The sequence below is a fragment of the Lepidothrix coronata genome, unplaced genomic scaffold, assembly GCF_001604755.1.
Source record: "Lepidothrix coronata isolate B3197 unplaced genomic scaffold, Lepidothrix_coronata-1.0 Scaffold79, whole genome shotgun sequence".
NCBI classification, from domain to species: domain Eukaryota; kingdom Metazoa; phylum Chordata; class Aves; order Passeriformes; family Pipridae; genus Lepidothrix; species Lepidothrix coronata.
The window spans coordinates 2,113,716-2,135,840 of NW_016690259.1; the positions used below are offsets into that span (position 1 = coordinate 2,113,716).

General features: G+C 39.0%; 1 protein-coding gene across 1 annotated transcript in view; it reads right to left on the bottom strand.

Moving 5' to 3' along the window:
* Positions 1 to 22,125, bottom strand: part of ARHGAP10 (Rho GTPase activating protein 10) — a 143,583-nt gene that overhangs the window by 103,374 nt on the left and 18,084 nt on the right. Inside the window, exons 2-3 of the mRNA XM_017820181.1 lie at positions 559 to 654; positions 408 to 469 (exon numbers count right to left, since the gene is read on the bottom strand). Of these exons, the coding sequence (XP_017675670.1) occupies positions 408 to 469; positions 559 to 654 (158 nt within the window). The remainder of the gene's footprint in view (positions 1 to 407; positions 470 to 558; positions 655 to 22,125) is intronic.

Below are 22,125 nucleotides of genomic sequence, written 5' to 3' on the forward strand. Positions count from 1 at the left end.
CCACAGAGGCACTGAAGCTGGAGATACAGAGATTCTGGATTCAAACTTGGCTAACTGCCAAACCTTGGGTGTGCTGATGCAGCATTAACTCTTTCAGCTTCCTTTTGACTGTAAATGTAAACAACTTCATGGTGGTTTTCACCCCAGCCATACTTCTATCAGGGCACTACTATTTTAAACCACATAGTACTTATCCATCCCTACAAAACAGATTTCTTCTTTAATAAGAACTAGTTTCTGTCTCTAACTCCAGACTACAGAACCAGAGGTTGCACAATGAGAGTTCCCCCTGTTTAGTTAGTGATATAAACATCTTGGTAGTTAACAAAGCAGTAGGCAACTTCAACTAACTTTGATTTTATTCTTTGCTAAATGCACAGCTTTTTAAATCTGTTATTGCAACTCACCAAAATTTCTCTTTGTTCTTCAAGATTTTTTAAAAAGTTTGAAAACTCATGAAGTGATGCATCTGTAATACAAAACCAGAAAAAAAAAGGTTTAATCATGTTGCAGGATGGCAAGGCAAAATGTAGCCACTTATAACCATTTCTTACCTACCTATGTATCTTTCATCATCTGTCTCTGCATCACCAATGAATTCAAATTTAAAGTCTCTCAGAGAATGGGCAAATTTTCTCTGGGCTGCTGAAAGGTCTGCAATGAGAAAAAGGACAGGTTAAAGGTTAGGCTATCATTTTAAGTAGGCCAGAAGGTCCTCTATCCGTAGAATAATCAACTTTTACAAGAAACTCCTAACACAGGTCTAATGACATTACAAGACATCAAGTGTTGTTTAACCCTCTGCTGATCACATCTGGGAATTTGCCACACAGATTTCTTTATGCAAAGCTATATAGTAGAAAGCACATGTGTACAAATTAGACCTATCCTTACACTTCCCTGTAAATTAGGGCACAGGCCACACAAACATCTGTAACTACAGAAGTTACAGGCACAACACTCAATGTAAACTGTGCCAGTTTTCTTACTCTGCTAACCTAAATTCACTAGTACATTCATCAGCATAAATACACTCTTAGCATTTTCTGCATAGTTAGCTCTGCTAGTGAAACACTTATACATAAACCAAATACAAATATAAAAAATATAAAAGAATTGTTGCACTGGAACTATAAAGTCCATAGAGTTAAACTGTGCCAAAAGGTAACTAAGTTAAATGCACAGAATTGAAATTAATTTTATATAATAATTGTTTTATAATAACTCTAAAACATTTTCAGCAATCCAATTTTTACCTATTAATGTTAGACAATTTGGAGTCGGAGAGTGCACACTTACATCCCTCAGGAAGTTATCAGACTCCATATCCAGCCACAATATCATCATTATAAACTCATACTAAAATTCATAAAGCTGTAAATAAACAGTGTACACACACTTTTCTGTTGAGGTGGCACGTGCAGGTTGGTAATGTCACAAGCTCTGGAAGGATGGAATTGCTCAGTGGAAAAAAAAAGGATGCATATCCTGGTACACCTCTACCTGGTAGTAAAGGTTTTACTCGCATTTTTGTTGTCAGCCAAAGTTAAGGATGATTTAAAATATTTAGTTAATCTATAATCTTTTTCTTATCACATGCAGTTCTGAAGGGCTAAGAACTACTCTTTTAACAGACCAGCTCTTTAATATTAACAGGCACTAAAAGATTACCAACTTGAGCTGGTTTTGTTGTTCTAGTTTTGAGGGGGTTTGTTGTTGGTTTGGGGGGTTTTTTTTGAACCAAAAGCAAACAAAAGACTCCCCGCCTTTATTTTAGGTCCCACATCCAACACATTATGTATTTTACTATGTGTCATAGATGAGTACAACTTTGACATACAATGCTGCACTGAAAGTTCGGTTCAACCACTTAAAGGGTTAAGTCACAAATGCTGTACAAACAGCAAAACGCTGTCTAAAATGAAAAGGAAAAAAAAATGCTTTCTGTTCCTTGTCACTTCTTTTTTTTCACCCTTTTCCCACCAGTCCTTTCCTCAAGCTGTTGTGTAACATTCCCTGTGATGCCGTGCTGCCAGGTACTTGCTTCCCTTTTGCAACTGCTCCTAAAGCCTGTACGTGTACCCTTCAACACATGATGCAGCAGGATGCTGCACAGGGTTGAAATAATACGGATAAGAAGGCTGAAGGAAAAAGTAACGTAATTCCCATGTGAAAGGAAACATGAGTGTTTTAATTCAAATGTCTTGTGGGCTAAACAGCTGCTCATAAAGCAGGCAGCAAAAGAAACAGGTTCTGTTGGCCGTGAAAGGCTTAAATATGGAAAATAACATAAGGTTCCTAACCATCTAATGTTACACTTATTTGTGAGCCAGGTCACAACACAAGGCTGAAGACAGTTTATTTATGGGAGAATGGCTCCAACAACACACACTCTCCCAAACTTATTTAATTTTCTTGAATATCATAATCCCCTACCAAAGCCCTGTCATGTGAGAGCCAGCCCCACACTGGAAGAAGGAATTGTTTATTATGTTTTCTCCCTCTTGTAGAGGTGAAGTATTCAAATAATGTTGAGCAAGGTACATGTTAAGAGCCACATGCAGCACCATACACACACACACTATCTCCTTTCCCCTTCACAGATTGAAAGGGTACTGTATAAGTGAACTTACGAGCCTTTCTAGAGCACTGTGAAACTGCCTCCTGCATGGTTCCATATCCCTCCTCTCTACCAAAAACCACCTCTCTGGTCACAGTGACAGCAAGCAGAACCTATGCCCACAACCAGACTCTTTCAGTGCAAAGGCATCTTCTGTCAATTTGAGAAGAGGCTGAGCTAAAACACTGAGCTTCTCACAGCATCAGAAACCCACATTGACACCTTTCTCTCTCTTTACTGAATCTGCTCAGGGATTGGAAATTACTGACCAAAGGACTGTGTTACTGTATTAACACATTAAATCTAGATTTGCAGAGTTCCTTATTAAAATCATAAGGACACATTATACTCTTGCAACGTCTCTCCACAAATAATTTCTGAAACGTTTAAGAACCACTCCAGAAAATTTTGGAAACCATCAGTGGGTGCAAGGAAGTTGGGGATTTGCGTCACAGAATAATGACCGTCTTGACCTGATGGGTCAAGAAAAGCTGCAGATATTTGGCTTTGAACCATCACCTAGAAGAAAACACAAGAAAATAGGAAGAGATTTTCTGAAGAATTTTAAGCATTTGGCACTTTCAAAAAAGGTGAGAAGCCATTGGAGGAAAACAAAAGCCAATCACATGTTGCAAGATGTAACTGGGACGAAATACACCTCCTGACTGGGGGAAGAACACTTCAGTCATTTGGTTTAAAAGACTGTTGCAATGACCAGAGTCCTAACTGTTGCAGAACGAGATTTTAAACCTTGCTTAGTCAGCAGGTGTTAACTACAACATTCACTTTTCAATGTTTATGTATCATCCATCACTTTTGTATTATTTTAGCAAAACTTACATTTAAGAACACATTCTGTTTTCATTCCCTACACCAAAATAGCACTAGTCTAGCACAAAACTAGCACCTTGCTGGGCAGAACTACTGGTGCCCAGCTAGTCACAGGAACGAAAGTCTCAACTGGCTTTTGCTAACCTAAAAGAACAAAACTGAGTAGCAAGTAGAAATGGAGGAAAACTTTCTGTGTCAGAAGACCTTTACTACGGTGAAATTATGTGGCTGGCACTGAGAGATACATCCCAGTATTGTTCCACACCAGCATTAGAGCTTGCAAGACCAGTATGGTGTTATATAACAGACTGTGAACATATATGGATTTCAGTTATGGACATTAGAATAAGACAGCACATGAGTACAATATGTATCAAAAAGCATGACCAGTGCTGCTGGTTATGTGAATAATGCTGTATAAGGTTTATATGAATAAGGTTATGTGAATAATGCTGTAGCCTACTAAAAACCAAAGGATTTAGGGGGCCAGAAACGAACTATTTTACTCTCTTTAATCTCTACATTCTACACAGTAACACTAAATAGAAAGATACAGAAAGCAGCAACAGGGTTGTTGCTCCTGAAAAGCTACTGTTATCATTTAAAGGGAGGAACAGGGCATTCAAGATCAAAGAGTTTTAAATATCAACCAAACACTAACACTGCTGAATACAATGGAATCCTGGCAAACCCATAAGGCAGAGTAATTTCAAAGACTCACCTAAAACACTAAAAGAAACCAAGCATCTGCTAAATATTTTCAGCAAAAGGCTGAAAACACATTTCCAAGGAGAGACGGGAGGGACATAAAGACACCAGGGCTTTTAATTTTCTCTCTGCCATTGTTCATATCAGTACACTGTACTTGTTTGATGTTTGGATGCGACTACTTAAAAACACAGTAGAAGAAACATGAGCAGCTGCCTGCTTCCCCTCCTCTTGGGAACACTTCAGAAACAAGAGCTCCTGTGAGTTTGTCCTGTGCCAGATGCACTGCCAGTGCCCCACACAAATACCTCAATATTTTTTCCATTTGGATTTGAAGGAAAATACTTTTGTTCCTTATCTGAGTTGAGCTGAGCCAACACAACACCATTAGTTGCTGGGTGGTGGCCAGACCTGACTTATAGGACCAGACTCCAATCTCTTCCTTTAAGATTAATACTAACCTCAGTGCTAGCCACACAAACTAAGTCTTGCACAAAGCCAGACAATATTGCTTCCTAAGGCTATCCTAGATCACTTGTGGATGGTAGAAGAATTACCCATTTGGTAATGGGTAATTAGTATTAGTGTTAATATTTTTCTACAACAATATGTAGGTTTCCGCATCAAGCTTTGAAGAACGACTGGAATTACATTGCCATTCCTTATCCCTTAGTACAAATCTCACTGACTCTAACAAAATCTCCACGAGTGACAGATTTCTAGCTGCTTTATTTAACATGGGTTAAAACTGCTCTGGTTTCATCGAACAACATTCTCCCCAAAAAGCTCAAGGGTTAAAAAACACTTAGATTTAACTACAAATTTCATCTTCAAGCTACATTACTACATCAAGGCCTAATATTACAGTTCTCCATATATTTTGCTCAGAGTAGGCCAAGATCAGGCAAGCTACATGCTGTCATGAAACAGGAAAGAACAAGCTGAGTGAGACTTGGCCTCTCCCCTCTTCTTCCCAGGCATCAATCTCCTTGCAAGAGCTAACAGAGCAGCTTCAGAGGAACAGAGCACTTAAAATTAGTTTGTCCAAGAGCTGCAGTACAGACTTGTACGACGTTTTGTACAAAACATGCGCCATCTCAACACTTAAAAAGTAACTTCGTGTTCCTCTTCTGTGTCCTCTTTAGCAAGGTGGACAATGAATCTAATATAATCCATGACACTGAGAACAGAAATGGGATTTAGTTACTCCCTGAGTAAGGTGGATAAAACAGGATTTACTTAGTAACTTAGCAGATGCAATCCATGGGACAGAATTGTTAAGAGTACCAACATATTCCAACTCCCTAAAACCAAATAAACTTTTTCAATATATTTGTGAGATAAAAATGAGTATTAAGAAAATTTACAATAAAGCTAAAATACAAAGTTATTCATTTCCATCCAAAACAAGAATGGAAATCAAGTTCAAAGACTAAAAGGCTTCTGGAGTTCCATTTTGATAATGTCACGTTACCCATGAGTTTCTGAAAGCTTAGCATGTTTGGGTATGAGGATTAAAAAGCAATGTATTACTGACTTGTCAAGTACCTCAACCTCCCTGGGCCCCAATTCCCCAGCATAATACAGTGTATTTGGTCCATCCCACACCTTTAAAACAAATAAGGAAAACCACAACCTCTCACCATTTCAGTTTAATTTAACTGGAATTTGGCTCCCACTAGCCCAAAGGAACCTTTCCAATGGTTCCCGACTGTCCAGCAGTTGACAGCTTCACACTCTCCACATTCACAATATTCCCAGGTCTGAGATAACTCCACACCAACTATACCAAAGTTAGGATGTGATTTATTATTTACAAAAAACCCTCAGAAATTTGGTGTCAGAATGACACCAAGTTGCTCTAGATCCAGTCTCCAAACGCATGTGCACACACAAAAGAGAGTTTAAATTTTCAAAGTGCAACAAAAAAGAGGAAGAGCCAACAAAGAGCAGAAGCAATATTTTAGGTAAGTCTTTCAAATTTAAACATGGAAGGGGTTCTGGTTACCAAATTTAAAAAAAGAAAGAACACACATCAAACCAAAAACTTGACATTTCAGTATCAGAGGAAAAAAGAAGACTGCGAGAGTAAAATGAAAACCAAACAACCCTAGAGTAATTTATGTGTAAATACAAGAAATCAATAACAATTTTAGGAATCTTAATCTCTACTGGAATTTTTCTTTTTAACTTGTCATAGATAGGAACTGATGCCATTCTTCTATTACACTTAAGTCCAAATTTTCTCATGACTCTCCCAGCTAATGACAACAGGAAGTGAACATCTAGAAGCCAAAACAGAAAAGCATGTTGTTACTGTTCATGTTTTTACTTTTCAATCTAAGAAAAAGAGAGAAAAATAACTACGGGGGCAATGAATATCATTGCAGAACAGTGCCTCTGTTAGGAACTCACTGATCTTAAGTGTTTCTTCCACAGTGTTGGACATTCCCTGTTACCAGTTTTACTGCATGCTGAGGTCATTAATTGTGGCATAATTCTGTTACAAGTAAAAACCGGCTCTTTAGCCTGAACAAGTCATGTAAATAGCACAACAGAGTGATTCTAATCTCCTCACTTCTTAAAAGAGAGAATCCAATTCTTGCAAGTTTCTATTTCATAGGTTATTTCTGTCATATTTTATGATTTTCCTTCTTTCAAATGCATAAACCCATTGTCTAAACACCACTCACTATTCACCGTATCAATCAAAACAGGCAAGTTGAGAAAGCTTTCCGATTTTAGCAGAGTCATTTTTTTCATAGATATGCAAAATGTTTTAGATGCCATAACCTCCAGCCATTGTTTTCTCCTCTAGAAAGTATGCAGTATAACAACATAAAATGCATATCATCTTATCTACCTTCTCTGGTTCTACAACTTTTATCAGTGAAAACAGACTTGACTCATTTCTCTTCTTTCCACCCTTGCCAGTGAAAGGGTACAAACTCCACATTCCCCCACATCAAGAAACATCTAATTAACATGTTAATTACCATATATTAAATATCACAAAGTAGTATCTTATGCAAGTATGGGCAAAGTGCCAAATCTTGTTCATATTGTCCCTGGGCTGCACCACACCTTTCTGGGCTCTGGTTATTTGCCTTTTTAGCTGGATCTAGGTTCTCCTAGAGCATATCCAACAGCTCTGACAAAAAGGTACATCCCTCTGTCAGCTCAGATGGTGACTACATCTTTCAGTTCTGCTCTTCAGGAACACAGCATAAAGTCACATCATGAAAGAAAATGACAAGCTCCATCCTAGCCCCACAACCCCGCTAATAAATTCACTGCTTCAGGGGTGGAGAAACATTCCTGCGACCACCCTGATATAAGTTCTGTATCCCAAAGTCTCTGCTGAAGGGTCTTGCAACTGTGGTGGAAGTTCCTGTGGAGTACCACAAAGATAATTTGTCTTCAAAGGAATCAAAACCATCTTCCTAATCCTTACAAACTCTGTGTCTCTTACAACAAAAGACCAAAAGAAACAATAAATTAGAAAGCAAGCACTGAGAAAAACAAATTTGCAATGCAGAAAATTATGAGATCATTCCACAAAGTTCACACTGTTCCCAAAGGTAAAAACCAGCAGTTCAGGATTTGCTGCAAAGGTTTCCCTGTATCATCCTACACCAAATGGTGGCAACAGGGACACCCAGGTTAGGTATATACTCTGTTCCCAAAAGAAAACTCTGCATCAATCCAGAAGCAACAGCTGGAATACACAACAGCAAAACAGTTGTACAGTCAAAGCTTTCACTGGTAAATCTTTCTACAATACCTTCAGCTCTTTAAGTAGCACAGACCTGGGGATTGTCTTCCAAAAGTGACTGAATTAGAAAACATGAGATGAAAACATATCTTTTCAGAAATCAGAATTTTACTATTGCTAAAGACATATGAATTCAGAAGATAAGATTACACGTCTAGTAATGAATTTTGAAGAAGAAAATTAAAACTGATTTAAGATGTTTATACGAAAACTCTGATCACTAAATAGAACAAGTTTCCAAATTTTGTATTCTTCAATTATAATTCTTGTCAAACACCACAGATTTGAGGGCCTTCCTGCATTTCTGCTGCTCAGTAGCAAGTAAATCAGAAGCTTAAGGATGAAGAATTGTGCTAGTTAACTGAAAATATTCTCCTCAACTGGGAAACTCTGCAAAACACAAAAAGAAGTTACAGGAAAAAAAATGTGATTATTGTACAGATACTTATCTAATGTCAGCATTCTGAATGTTTTAATTCTGGAGTACTGCTTTCTTTCCCAGACTGATTTCCCAGGCAATAACTATAATGTTTACATGAAAAATACTATATTGTATTGAATAGCATTTTCATTGCAAAAGAAAATAACAATTCACTGTTGGCCAGAAGCTAAATTTTGCTATTTTATTCTCCAAATTATAAAAAAGTTTTGTGGTTGGGAGGCAACCTCACATAGTAAAGTCTATACTCTGAATACAGGCAATGAAGCATTAATCCCTCACAACTCAAATGAAATACTCTCTGAATTCGAGGCACTTTTTAAAATCCAAATAACTGACGGGACATGCCCACCTAATTTCTTCAGTCATGAAAATTTGCTCATGGCAGTCAGGTAAACTTGTTACATCAGCATAGGAGAGGTCCTGACCCATCACCAAGGCACAGAGATTTCCCCCTTCCAAGAAACAGGACTGACTTCATTATTTGAAGTCCATTGTCTTCAAAAGCACACAGATGACTGCAACTTTATCTGGTTGAGCAAGCTGGAGGGGAAGCACAGCCCATCCTGGGATGGGAACATTACAGCAAACACAACTTGCAGGTTTTCCACATGCCACATCTGCTGGCATTGGGCATGAACATCATCTCAGAGTTCATATCCAATACATATTTTCAGCAAGATCTTTTTTCCTCTACAGCAGCAAGCAAGGAAGGGGGGGGGGGTGGAAACCAAGCCCCAAAAAAATCAACCTTTCCCCCTGTTTTTAGTTAAATGAATCCTGAACAGGATTTCACACAGGAAAGGCCTTTTCCCAGACAGAGCTCTCTTGCCTGCTTGGTTCCAGTTGTTTGGTGGTGCTTTTCACAAGAAGTCAGATGACAACTCCAGAGAGGGAAGTGGGCAGCCAAAACACAAGAAGAACTGGTAGCCACCTCCCTAATGAATGACTAGAGCAAGTTTTTTTATCATCTTTAAAACCACATGCTGTTCACTGACTGTTTGAAAGGTATTTATGAGGCTGGATATCAAGTCTGCAGAAATGTCAACATGAAACACCTCCAGAAAAAAAAAATAATTCACAATGTTTTGTGTCTTTAAAATGGCAGATATCTCAAAACTCTGTCACTTGTATGGAATTACTGCCTAAACATTTGCATATATAGACAAAAACCCCAAAGGAGATCAAACTGTGCCTTCTCCACAGCAAGACATGTCCAAACACGCACTCAGCACAAGTGCACACCTAAAATTAGGGTGTTATATGAAATGGCTACCAAATAGTTTGTCATCAGCAAGACCATAAAAGGTTCAGAAAATAAAGTTACATTTTCACCAATTCCTCTGCTCATGAGTCATGAAAATTAAGTTAATTCTTCCAGTGGGAAAAGACCTCAGACAGTACAGCTTTATTTTTCCAAGTGCAAGAGGATTCAAGTGGGAAAGGACAGAGGAAAACAATCAGAAATCAGATAAATAAGCAGCTGAGATCTATAATTCAACACAGAGTCCAAGTGCCCAACCTTTGGGCTACTTATTTATTTATTTAAAGGTGAGAATATTAGTGCATTTTGGAAAATACTTGACAATTTAGTCCATTTCTATTAAAAAAAAAAACAAAAAAAAACCAAAAAAAAAACCAACCAAAACTCAAAATCCCAATTCAAAATGCAGAGAATAGGAGTTCTGGCAAGATTTGCATTAAACTCCTTTTATTGAGGTATAGACTTTTTTGTCCACTATAGACATGTCAAGGTGAATCTTCAGCATCAAGAACAATGGGATGACCACACCAGACCCCCAAAGATGGAAGAGTTCAAGAATAACTTTGCTGCATCTTGACACACAGGTGAAAGTAATCCAAGGTTTGATAGAGCAAACAGCTGACAGCAACTGTGGTGCAGAGGACAGCCTGTACTTACCTCATATATAGTTTCCAGAAAAAACACCAGACAGCATAGCAGTGGGGGACTTAACTAGATGCTCCAATTTAAAAAAAAAAGTTTTACTCTCCACTTTTCCAAAACTGTCAAACGGACACCACAGAATATTTCAACATCCTTATTCTGATTACAGGAGTCCATTAAATAAATAAAACCGACAAAAAGCACTGATATATGTCAAACATGCAAGTAAAGGATGAATTTTACACTTCCCTGTCACTGCTCTCACTGTTTGTCTTTTAAAGTTATTGCTAGAGAAAGCTCTGATGCTCCAACATCATTTCACCTGCCAGCTTCTCCAATTATTGCAATTTATTTGCTTGGGCAGAAGAATAGAGTTATTGCTCCAATTACTTCTGAGACAACTTAACAGGAAATACTTATTTAAATAGTCAACTATGTAGCACAGTAAATGCCAAAACAGAAACTTCACTCATCTCTGGTCTGGATATTTGTGCAATAGTTGAACTCTACGCATAAAGAAATGCTGTAAATCCTTCTGACAGTTTCAGATTAGAAATTTTACAAGAGGCCAATGATTCAATTGTAGGCTAATACTCTGCATTCAAAGGAGACACCCAGTCCAACTCACTGGCTCTGACCGGGAAAAAACTTTTGATCTTAAAGTTTCTGGCATACAAGCACTTGCAAGCCTCACTGCTTTGGGATTTCCGTACATTTCTCCAAAATGAGTTTCCAATCTAGATATCAGTGGCAATGTGTTCCTGAATAAAAGATCAAAAATCAAAACAATTGAGCAAAAGCAATCTAGGATAGTCAAGAACAATCACCATACCCTCATGCAAAGCACAGCATGAAAGAAACATCTTGAAATCCCACACAGGAAACAAAAAATTCTTGTTTAGTCTTCTAATGCAATTTCATATTTCATTCTGTTTTCAGACAAAAGGAAGACTTACAGTCTATAACACAGTAAGAATCTTTTTTACATTACTTACATCCTTTATGCTTTGACACAAGAATTAGCTTAAATTTACTATCACAGATTTAAAGAAAAGTCAAGCTGGTTTTGTTTCTAAATAAGCATAACATGTAAAATTTCTGAGTGAAAGGACAAGGCTATGTAACTTCTGGATTTTTCCTTCACTTAACCTGTTTCAGCTGCATTACTGTGCACTCTGCATGTCTGACACAAGGCACTCTCAGAAGAGAGTAGATAATGCTGTTCCTTGCATAAGATGAGCAATAACCACAGAAGTATCCACAGTTTCCCTTAGAAACTACTGTATATTTCCTGCAGTGGAAGTGACTCTTCTCACCACCCTGATAGTATGAGGAACACTTTGTATAACAGAGTAGGAGTACAGAAGCGCAGCACTCGGTTCAGTCATGTTTGAGTTTCATTCGTGCAAGCGAGGAAAAAAGAGCGAGTCAGCATTTCCAAATAGAAAGCTGTTTTCTAAAATGTTTGGATTTTTAAATTTTCCATTGTCATTTCTGGGGTTGAGGTGTTACTAAGCTTGGTAAAACAGGAAGTATTGATTTTCCCTTTGACTTTTTTCCCTGGATCCAACAGTCCATATTCAAACACTGTACCTCCTTATCATCAGCCAAAAGGATCCACAAGCTTGCCTTGCTAACCCAGACTTATTCAGCACACTTGTAGCTTTAACTACACATGTCAGAACAGGTAAGAAGCAGACAAAAAGGGAGTAGACTAAACTGACTGACAACAAATGTTGCCAATTGAGTATTCTAGACATGGGTTCCCTTCTCTAAAACAAGACAAAATGAAAAAAATCTATTTTACCAGACTAATAGATAAAATGAGGAGCTGCTTGGACTGTGACAATCTATGTTATAAAGTCATAGAATCATTTTGGTTGGAAAAGACCCTTAAACATTGAGTCCAACCATAAACCTAACACTTCCAGGCCTACCACTAAACTGTGTCCCTGAGTACCTACACATCTTTTAAATGCCTCCAAGGATTGTGGACTCTACCACTCCCAAGGGCAGCCTGTTCCAATGCTTCACAACCCTTTTGGTGAAGAATCTTTTCCTAACACCTAATCTAAACCTTCCCTGGTGCAACCTGAGGCCATTTCCTCTTGTCCTGTCATTTTCTGTATGGGAGAAGAGACCGACCCCCACCTGGCTACAACCTCCTTCCAGGTAGTTATAGAGAGCGATAGGGGCTCCTCTTAGCCTCCTCTTCACCAGGCTAAACAACCCCAGATCCCTCAGTCACTCCTCTTAAGACTTTTGCTCCAGACCCTTCACCAGCTCTATTGCCCTTTTCTGGACATGCTCCAGCACCTCAATATCGTTCTTGTGGAGATGCAGCCTCACCAGTGCCGAGTCGAGGGGAATGATCTCTGCCCTGGTCCTACTGGCCACACTATTCCTGATATAGGCCAGGATGCCACTGGTCTTCCTGCCCACGTGAGCACACTTATATGTACTATACTCACAGAAGAACCCCAAATTTCAAATCTGGGGAACGATAAACATATCAAATTATATATACAAATACGGGATGATAAATTACACAAATATCTGAAGGAAAAGCTTCCTTTTTCATCAGTGAGCACACTGCATCTGTACTACACAGGGAAGGGACTCACAGACAGCATGTACACCTACCTACACTGAATTGTTCTATGAGGGGAAAGAAACACTGTGTTCTGCACTCCAGCTGTACTGGCTTTATAGCTCAAGCTTTTAGCACTCAGTGGTACAAAGTGTCCTGGCTGCTCACAAAACTCTAGACAGGCATGCCTTTTATATCTGATTATTTATTCATAGATCAAGCTTGGAAGCAAGCAGAAAACAATCTAATAATCCCTGGACACCAAACAAAACAAAAATTTGAAAAAGGTACCACATGTGAAATATCATTACAACTGCAGGGTATAATTGCCTGACTAGGTCCATATTTTATCAGGCTGCTAGGGAAGACTAAGTAGTTGTCCTCTGTTTCTCTGACCCTCTGCCACAACACACATTACCAAAAGAAATAAAAGATTGAAATGTTACCAGTTAACATCATCTTTCAACTTGCTCAACTGTCATGTGGTTCACTTCAGCTAATGCATTTAGAGCATAAAGCAACAAGAAAACAATTTGTTTGGCTGACATTTCAGTGAAAAGGGCTCTTTTGTAAACAATAATCAGATTTAAACAATTTTCTGTGGATCACACTAAAGAGGTGGTGCTTAAATACTCTCCAGTCTCTGGTTTGGAGCAAATGAAGAGACTCAATCTCAGGTGATCAAGCCTGTGTATTTTGAAACAGAAGGACACAAGACTGCTCCATGGAAACTACTGATTTCTGGGGGGGGGTGGAAGAATCATAGGCTGCTAATAAAAATATGCACTTAAGTCTATGTTTTTATAACCTTTCTTCAGGATATAACAGGTATTCAGAAAAATAAACGCTTTGTTTATTTGAAATAAGCTAGGAATTACCTTGGACAGTAGAAGAAACCCCTTTCTCCTTTTCTAAAGCTCTTTAACAAGTGACAAGAATGGTCACAGAGGCAGAGTAGTGTATATATTCGTATATTCCTGAAAGCATGCAGAAGTATATTAGGAAGACTGGATAGTATTGCTAGAGAGTTACTTATAAACATTAAAAATAACCTGATCTTGGTGACTGGGAGGGGGGATGGTTTGTTATTTTTTTAGTCCTTTTCCCTTTAAGATAACAAATCTGAGTCTTCCCTAATGCAACACTCCTTGTTCTCTCATAAATTTAATATTACATTTATTCCAGCTGCAAAACCAAAACCTCTACAAAACAAACAAACCATGAGATAAGAGTCATTTGAGCAGCGAAGAACACCCTAAAATTAACCTGGGTAATAACATTAACGCCACATTTCAACAGATACGGGAGTGGCAGAGTTATTAGACAACGTAACATGCATATTTCCCAAAATTAGACCTTTCCATCTCGCTCCTTCAGTAGCCTGTTTCTTCCCACACTCAGAAGATAAAGAAAACCTACAACTTAGGCTAACATGAAAGAGGCACAGACTTTCCACATATTCAAAGTCATAACCTGAGAGCAAGACAGTGAAAAAGAGACTGACCATGAGTGCAGTGATTACTCAGTTAAGTCAGTCACAGGACAGCACGGGTTTTACCTACGACACAGTATTTTTCCCCATTAAGTGCCTAACATAGTATTAAAAAATATGTACTATCAAAAATATCTTGTTCTGGAGAACTGAAGTAATTGTATTCTCCTCCTTTACTCCCTCAGAAGGATAAAATCCAGGAGAAAGCATTACTAGAACTACTTGAACGAGTTCTGTAGCTGGAGAAACATCAACCAACCCTAACACCAGGCATAAAAGTGTCCCCTCAGGTTCTGGTCTCTGGTCTTCCCACAACTATGCTCGGTCTTGCTCCGCAGGCAACAGTTCCTGAGGTGGCCACCTGAGATGCAGAATGCAAACTAGGGATTTAATCCCACCCTGCCTTTCCAAGTGTCACTGTAACCTAAAGACCTTCATTTTACAAGCGCACATAAGAGACCCACACTGTATGTACAGCTACACAGTTACTCTGGTTGGACATTCCGCCATGCTTTCCACATCAAAAACCAAAACCCAAATGAATCAACAAAGAAAACAAATCCACCAGGAGACAATGCAAACATTTCACAGTTGGGCTCCTTAATGGAAGATAACCATCTATTAGCATACTTGAAGAGTCTGTTCTTTCCCCTGAAGAACCACCATGAATGAACACGGTACCCTTGGATCCAGCTACAACTCATGGTAGCCTCTGCTCTACAACAGGTAAAGCCTGTTCCTGAAATTCTGATACTACTTTTCACAAGTAGTTTCAGCTGGATAACCAGAAGAATCCATGGAGAATATTTTTTTACCTTTGGAAACAGTTCACTTTGTGTATCATCTGGAGCACTACCTTTAGGAAAAAAACTTCCAAGCCCCTGGAAAAACAGCTATACATTGCTGATGCAGAGCAGTAACACAAATGGTCTGAATATCAAGTTCATTCTTGCAAAAATGGCATGCTCAAGAGCTACTCAACACACATATATTTAAAAAGCAAACATAATTAGTAGAATATTGTGAAGCAGTTATCCCCTGGCAAGCTTTTGAAAAGCTGGCAGTGGTTTTCTGATGAAAGAGAAGAGTCTGTCAGGCAACAAATCAAGTATACTTTCATTTGCTCAAACCTTGTTTTGAATAATTCACAGCTCATTTGCCATACAGACCAGAAGGAAGGAGTGGAGTATCCCAGCCTTGGGAGATGCAGCACATCTCACCTGTGCTGCACTGCTGCTTTGTAAATGTAGGACTACACTTATCAATGAAATGTCAACAAAAAACCCAAACAAAAGTCAACAAAAAGTCTGTACAAAAAGGAGCTGTCTGGCCTCATTCAACCTACCACATATGGAAATAAGGCAGCACAATACTGAAAACCCTCAAGTGTTCAGTGAATGCATTTGTCGATGACAGCTGGAAAAGAAATTTGCTAATTTCTGAAGGAAGCAGGAGATTCCAAACCAGTCCTAATGATTTAAATCAGAGCAGTTTGACAAAAGCTGTCCAGAGTTGGTCCTCAGAACTGCAGTGTGCTGTACTGCTACTAGCAACTCTCCTACTAGGTCACATCATTAACTACACTTTTATGTTAGCATAAGTGAATGAGAGATGCATGCTTAGCTCCCCTAAAGAAATAAAAGTTGAAATAAGCATTGAAGACAAAGTGTCAGTTCATATTTTCTTGCTTTTTCTTCAGCTCCTCACAAACAAAAGCCCTTTATGAATGCTGCAAAAAGCTGCAACATATGTGAAAGACCCCATGGTCAACTAATGCATTTGCTTTAAAATTCTTTGTTCAGCTCATTTTCTAGTCCCAGTTAGCACCAGAAAATAACTCCTACACTAAAAGTTCCTCAATGCATTTCTCCCTTCATTTACTAATGTTTCTTCTCATGTCCAGGTTTGTATTAAAATTGCTGCTGAAGCAGGGGAAAAGAAGCCCCATTTTAGCACATCGGCTGGGATATTCCAAAATAAATTGGTTTCTTAAGCAGGATTAGGCTCAAAATCAGACTACTGTTCTGTACCCTGCTCACTTTAACTGGCACTTTGCCATGACTTACAGGAAAAGATGCAATACATTTAAAAACACAACTCAGTGAAAAGTAGTCGTGCAAGGTCGAGGCTGTTCCAGCCTGTTCCATGGCTTTTCTGAGTATGCCCAGGACAGACCACAGCAGCAGACAATTAGCACCTTCCAGACTCTGGGAAAGGGAGAGGTAGATGAAGCAGCCCAGTGGGGCTCAGCAGCACGGGTCAGACCACTAATAGAGCCACAATAGGTTTATACTTGCTCTTATCAGTATCACAATTATTTAGGAGTATCTGCATTTTAAAAACACTGCAATATCATGGCAGCACTGTTTCTTGCTGTCCTGCACAGACAAAGGCCATGCTGGCACGAAAATCTCAGACAGGATCAGTCAGAAGCTAGTAACAAAGAACATTAAGCCTTTAAAGATGATTAGCTTCAGCAACTAAGGCTGCTTTACTTTTGAATTGGCACTTTCAGTCCCAATTCACCCTGTTGTTAAAGCTTTAGAGCCAGTCTGCCTAGTCTATGCTTGTGATTCTCCAACTGCAGTCCCCTGGACCTCTAGTAACCTGCAAAGCCTGTTAGATGTGGTTCAATGCGACTCCACACAATTATAAGCTCCCCTACCTTTCCATCCAAAAGACCAAAGTCCATGAGAAATTTTGAGGGTTGACACCAGCCAAAACAAACGGGGGGAGTTTTTCGAGTGGCTGTATATGATACAAACTCCACAGGGAAAAAAAAAAATAAAAGAGCATGTGCAGACCTGTAAGTGCCACTTCATCTTATGACAGAGGTGTTTTGCAATTCAAGAGCAGGAGTGTCCAATTAAGACAAATGCAAAAGACTCTCTGACTTTTATTTACCTTTCTTCTTACTTCTGTTGATGGAGAGAAAGATGAGAAAATCCAGAAAATCCACGTGTCTGCTGGAGAACAGATATCAAGGATATTTGCTGGTCAATAACAAAACTTTCCACACCAGCATTAGATCTCCAGAAGTAACAGATCTACAGACAAAACTGACTGTAAATTGTTGTATTGGTTTGGTTTTTTTACCAAATTCATTCCATCAAGTCAGGATATTTACAGCTATACCAGAAATCAGTACAATACATAGCTAAGACACAGATATTTTGTTTGAATCTCCTAGCTTACATGTCTACAAGCATTTCCTAGTTATCAACAAAGGTGGAATCAGAACAAGAGCCTTTCACTGAATAGGAAAGTAATCCTGACTGTTTGGACTACCTGAAGAAATTTCAAATGTAATACAGGGGGAATAGGGAAGAAAAAAAAAAATGAAGGCAGGATACAGGCACAAATTTGGAGAGTGTTGGCCTGCCTCAACATGCAGATGGCTAGTTTTAATGATATATAAAAATGTACTGCTGGATACACAGTGTAGTCTATCCATAATATAAACATGCTCAAAGCAGACCTTTATGACTCACTTTTTCCAATTCTGTAATCTCTTTGTTTCATTATGCACTCTAGAGTATCATGATAAGTTATGCTTTATATCACCATCACAGTATTATACTTCATAGAATCATAGAATGGCCAGGGTTGGAAGAGACCTACAAGATCTCTTGTCCCATGGGCAGGGACACCTCTTATTAAATGAGTTTGCTCATTTAATCTGGCCCTAATCACTTCCATGGATGGGGCATCCACAACTTCCATGGGCAACCTGTGCTAGTGCCTCACCACCCTCACAGTAAAGAATTTTTTTCTAACATCTAATATAAACCTGCCCTCCTTCATCTTGAAGTCATTCCCCCCTGTCCTGTCACTACATGCCCTTATAAATAGTCCCTCTCCATCTTCCTTGTAAGCTCCCTTCAGATACTGGAAGTCTGCAATTACGTCACCCCAAAGCCTTCCCTTTTTCAGGCTGAACAATCCCAATTCTCTCCGCCTTTCCTCATAGGAGAGGTGTTCATCCCTCTAATCAACTTGGTGGCCCTTCTCTGGACTCAATCCAACAGATCCATGTCCTTCCTGTGCTGGGGACCCCAGAGCTGGATTCAGTACCCCAGGTGGGGTCTCACCAGAGCAGAGTAGAGGAGCAGAACCACCTCCCTCAACCTGCTGGACAAGCTGCTTTTGATGCAGCCCAGGATACTGCAGTTATCAGCATGCAGCCCTACAATGTGCCTGTGACCTAAAGAAATGAAACTTAATTTTTTCATCTTATTTTCATGGCACTGAAAGATGCCACCTAACCATGAGAACCACTGAGATAAGGCATCTGGAGGTAACACAGCACAGTGTTGCACTGATCAGCATCTTGAACTACATTTGCACCACAAAACATCAAAGAGCATGTAGCTCCTCCCCACCTTCCTCCACCAATTCATTCAGGTGAAAGCAGGCCTGCAGCTCTGAAGAGCAGAACACAAAAGTCCAGCCAGCTCCCTTGCTTCCACGTTATGAAGTAACAGGAAATACAACTCCCCTCACACAGCCAGTTCCCACTTCAAAACCAAACACTGTTGACCTGTACTTTCATTAACTGCTGTCATGTTGATCCTGGAGCATTTAACACATTCAAAAGACAGAACAAAGTTCAAACCAGGATGATAACCCCTGCACATGTGACCGCTGAGTTTTGAGCTGGAAAAACGCCAACACAGAGAAAGAAAACTTCTCTGCCCTGGTTCTCCAAGTATTTCCAAAAGTATATTGGGGAAAAATTACAGTGCATTTTGTGGAAACAAAAAGAGCAGTTAAAAATGCAGAATTCCCTTCACAGAGGGCAGAGACATAATTAGCAGAAATACATGCAGAAAAGTGGTTATGCAGTTAGCATCCCAAACCAATATTTCATAATATATCTCAAAGTCTTTGTATCCATCACTCCCAAGCCTGGTAGTAATGTTAGAAGATGATGTGTGAAATAGATTTAAAAAAACCCAAAGAACAATTTTTCCTTTTCATTTCCTTTTTTTTTAAACACTGAGACACTATTTTGTGACACAAACCATGTACACATAACATCAGCAGGACTTATTTTCCAAAAAAGACTACATGTTAGAACCAGTGAGTCGGTAATTTAAGTAAAATAGCATGTTCAACAGACAGCACTGGAATCCCTGATCAACAGACAGCACTACCTTTATTTCTGCTCCTTCCCCCATGTGCAAATGTAACTGCACAACTAAACATGCAAATACCCACCCCTGAGCTTGTGTAAATCCTGCACCCATGGGAAAAGAACTGCCAAGGACACACAGCACACACGGAGGAAGCAACACACCACGCTCATCCTTTTAAAAACCACAAGAGCAAATTGATGTGGCAACACTGCAAGGAAGACTGGATTCAAACATGAAGCAAGTCCGACCTGCTGCTGGTTAAAGACAAGTCATGAACCCGCAGCAAGACACACACAAAGGATGACTCTGCTGATATTATTTATATCATTTGCAGCTGGCAAATGCTGCACACATCGGTGTCCTGTGCACACACCACATGGCTGAGAGTCCCTTGGCAGGCTGCAGCCTTGCCATAGCACTGGGACACACCATTTTAATTTGGGAAGAAGGTATCTGCATGCTGAATTTTACAAAAGTCTCTCAGCATACTCCCAGCTGCAAAGGACCTGCCTAGCTTCCATACACCTGTCACCACTGGAGCATCCCGAGCTCAAAACAGCTGTGGTTAGGCAGGAATTTTGAAGGGGCAGGGAGCAATGATTTCAGGCTAGTGAAACAGCCTGAAAAATTAATTAAATAAATAAAAGTAGTGCGTGTCTACCACAACTCAAGTATCTTGGCATAAATTATGTTTAAAAGTAGAAACAAATATATTGAACTAGGTAAACTGACTTCATGCACACAAAGCAACAGAATAGGGCTCCAGAGACTTTGTTTCATGTTCCAGCCCTTGAATAGACTTTGACAAAGTCACTGACTCACTCTGTGCCCCAGCTATTACACAGGAAGGTACCTCAGCCTCTTATCAGCAGGATAAAATCTATTACTGAATAACATACTCAGCTATTCAGGTCACTACATCTCACTTTCACCACTTCTGCTACAGGTGCACTGCTAATGAAACACGGTACAGCTGTTTCACTAGAGTATACTCATGAATCTTAAACACCTGAGTTTTAAAACAGTGGATAGAATGTACACTGTTTATATGGCAAAGGGAATATAAATTATTCTTCAGGAAAAATGATACACAAAATCACAATTAAAACCTTTGAAAAGAAATCTGTACAATGAAAAAAAACAATCGAACTTTGAGGATTGAGGGATCTATCTTTTCAGGCAAATTGGACTACAGGCACTGGAATAATCCCAATGCAACCTGGAGGGATAACTATAACCAATATTTAATCAGATCTTCCATTTTAAGAAAGGGACAACCACTATAAATCTTAACCTTGATGACTCAATATAGCATGGTTAAAGAAGCAATAGCTTCCAGTATAGATAAAAAAATAGCATCCTCATCAGTACTCTTCATTCTTTTTAAATGTCAAGTGAACCAAACTTATAACCTGATAGTAAGGCAAGTGTCTTCATATATAATTTTGTTTGATTTCTTGGCTGTATTTTACAATAACATTTTAAAAGAGTTTTTTAAAGGTCTTTTGAACACTACAACAGAAAAAATCCCTGATGATGCTGCAACTCTACACTTCTATGTAATGTTAGACAAATGCACAGAGCTGTAATTTACAGCGAAGATCCACTGCATGGTATCTGTCAACGGTTTGAGGGTTTATTATCCAGATCACCACATTCATATCTGACCCAGATCACAAGCAACTAAGATGATGTTTAATCCTCTACCTGCCAAATTCTTCATCATGCTGTGAAGACATGCCCTCAAGTTACATTCACATTGTGCAAATATGTGAGATAAAGTTTTTAATAAATATTGATTGATTTAACAATTTAGCAATTAAGGGGTTATTTTAGGAGCTTAGGATTTCTGAAAGCTGGTAACAGTTTACTCTGCTCATAGCCACACCTGAACTTCCACCAGCATTTTCTAAGTATTAGTCTTTCACTAGAGACAGAAGTTGTCACTGTTTCCACTCTAACATACCATGCTGTGTCACTGGTTCACTATATCCTCTTTGACAGTTAAAGGACATATGGAATGTTGGGATTCTCTTCTGCAGTACTGATATGACTGAAGTAATTGAGGGGAGGGAAATTTCATTAGGCATCAGGCAGTGTTTCCCTATCCATTCTGCTCACCACCTTTATGGTGGACAGTTTAGCTAAGTATGAACTGGCAAAACCAGAAAGCATTATAGTACTTTCCAGGATATCTAGCCATCTTCAGGGGGGGAAAAAAAGTGTTGAAGTTTGTATAAATAATATTCTAACATTTTTATAGCACTTATTCTCTCATGGATCATTTCTTCACTTCTGCACCTAATATTTACATACTAGTAAGAAACTCCCTTTCCCTGATAATTTTGCTTTATATTCAGCTAAGAAAAAAAGTTTAACAACATCACAGAAATTGGAGAGAAACAAAAAGACAACAAAGGAAACAACAAGAGAGTGAGCAATACACTAGGGGAAAAAAAAAATAACATCACAGTACCAATTCCTGTGACGCAACTTAAATAATATGCTGTGAAATGGCCAAACAGACCAAATAAGAATAATATACAAACATTTGTTCCAGTTCTATTTATTTGAAACAGCAATGGGGTTGACGACTCAATAAACCAGAATTAACACTTCTTCAGTG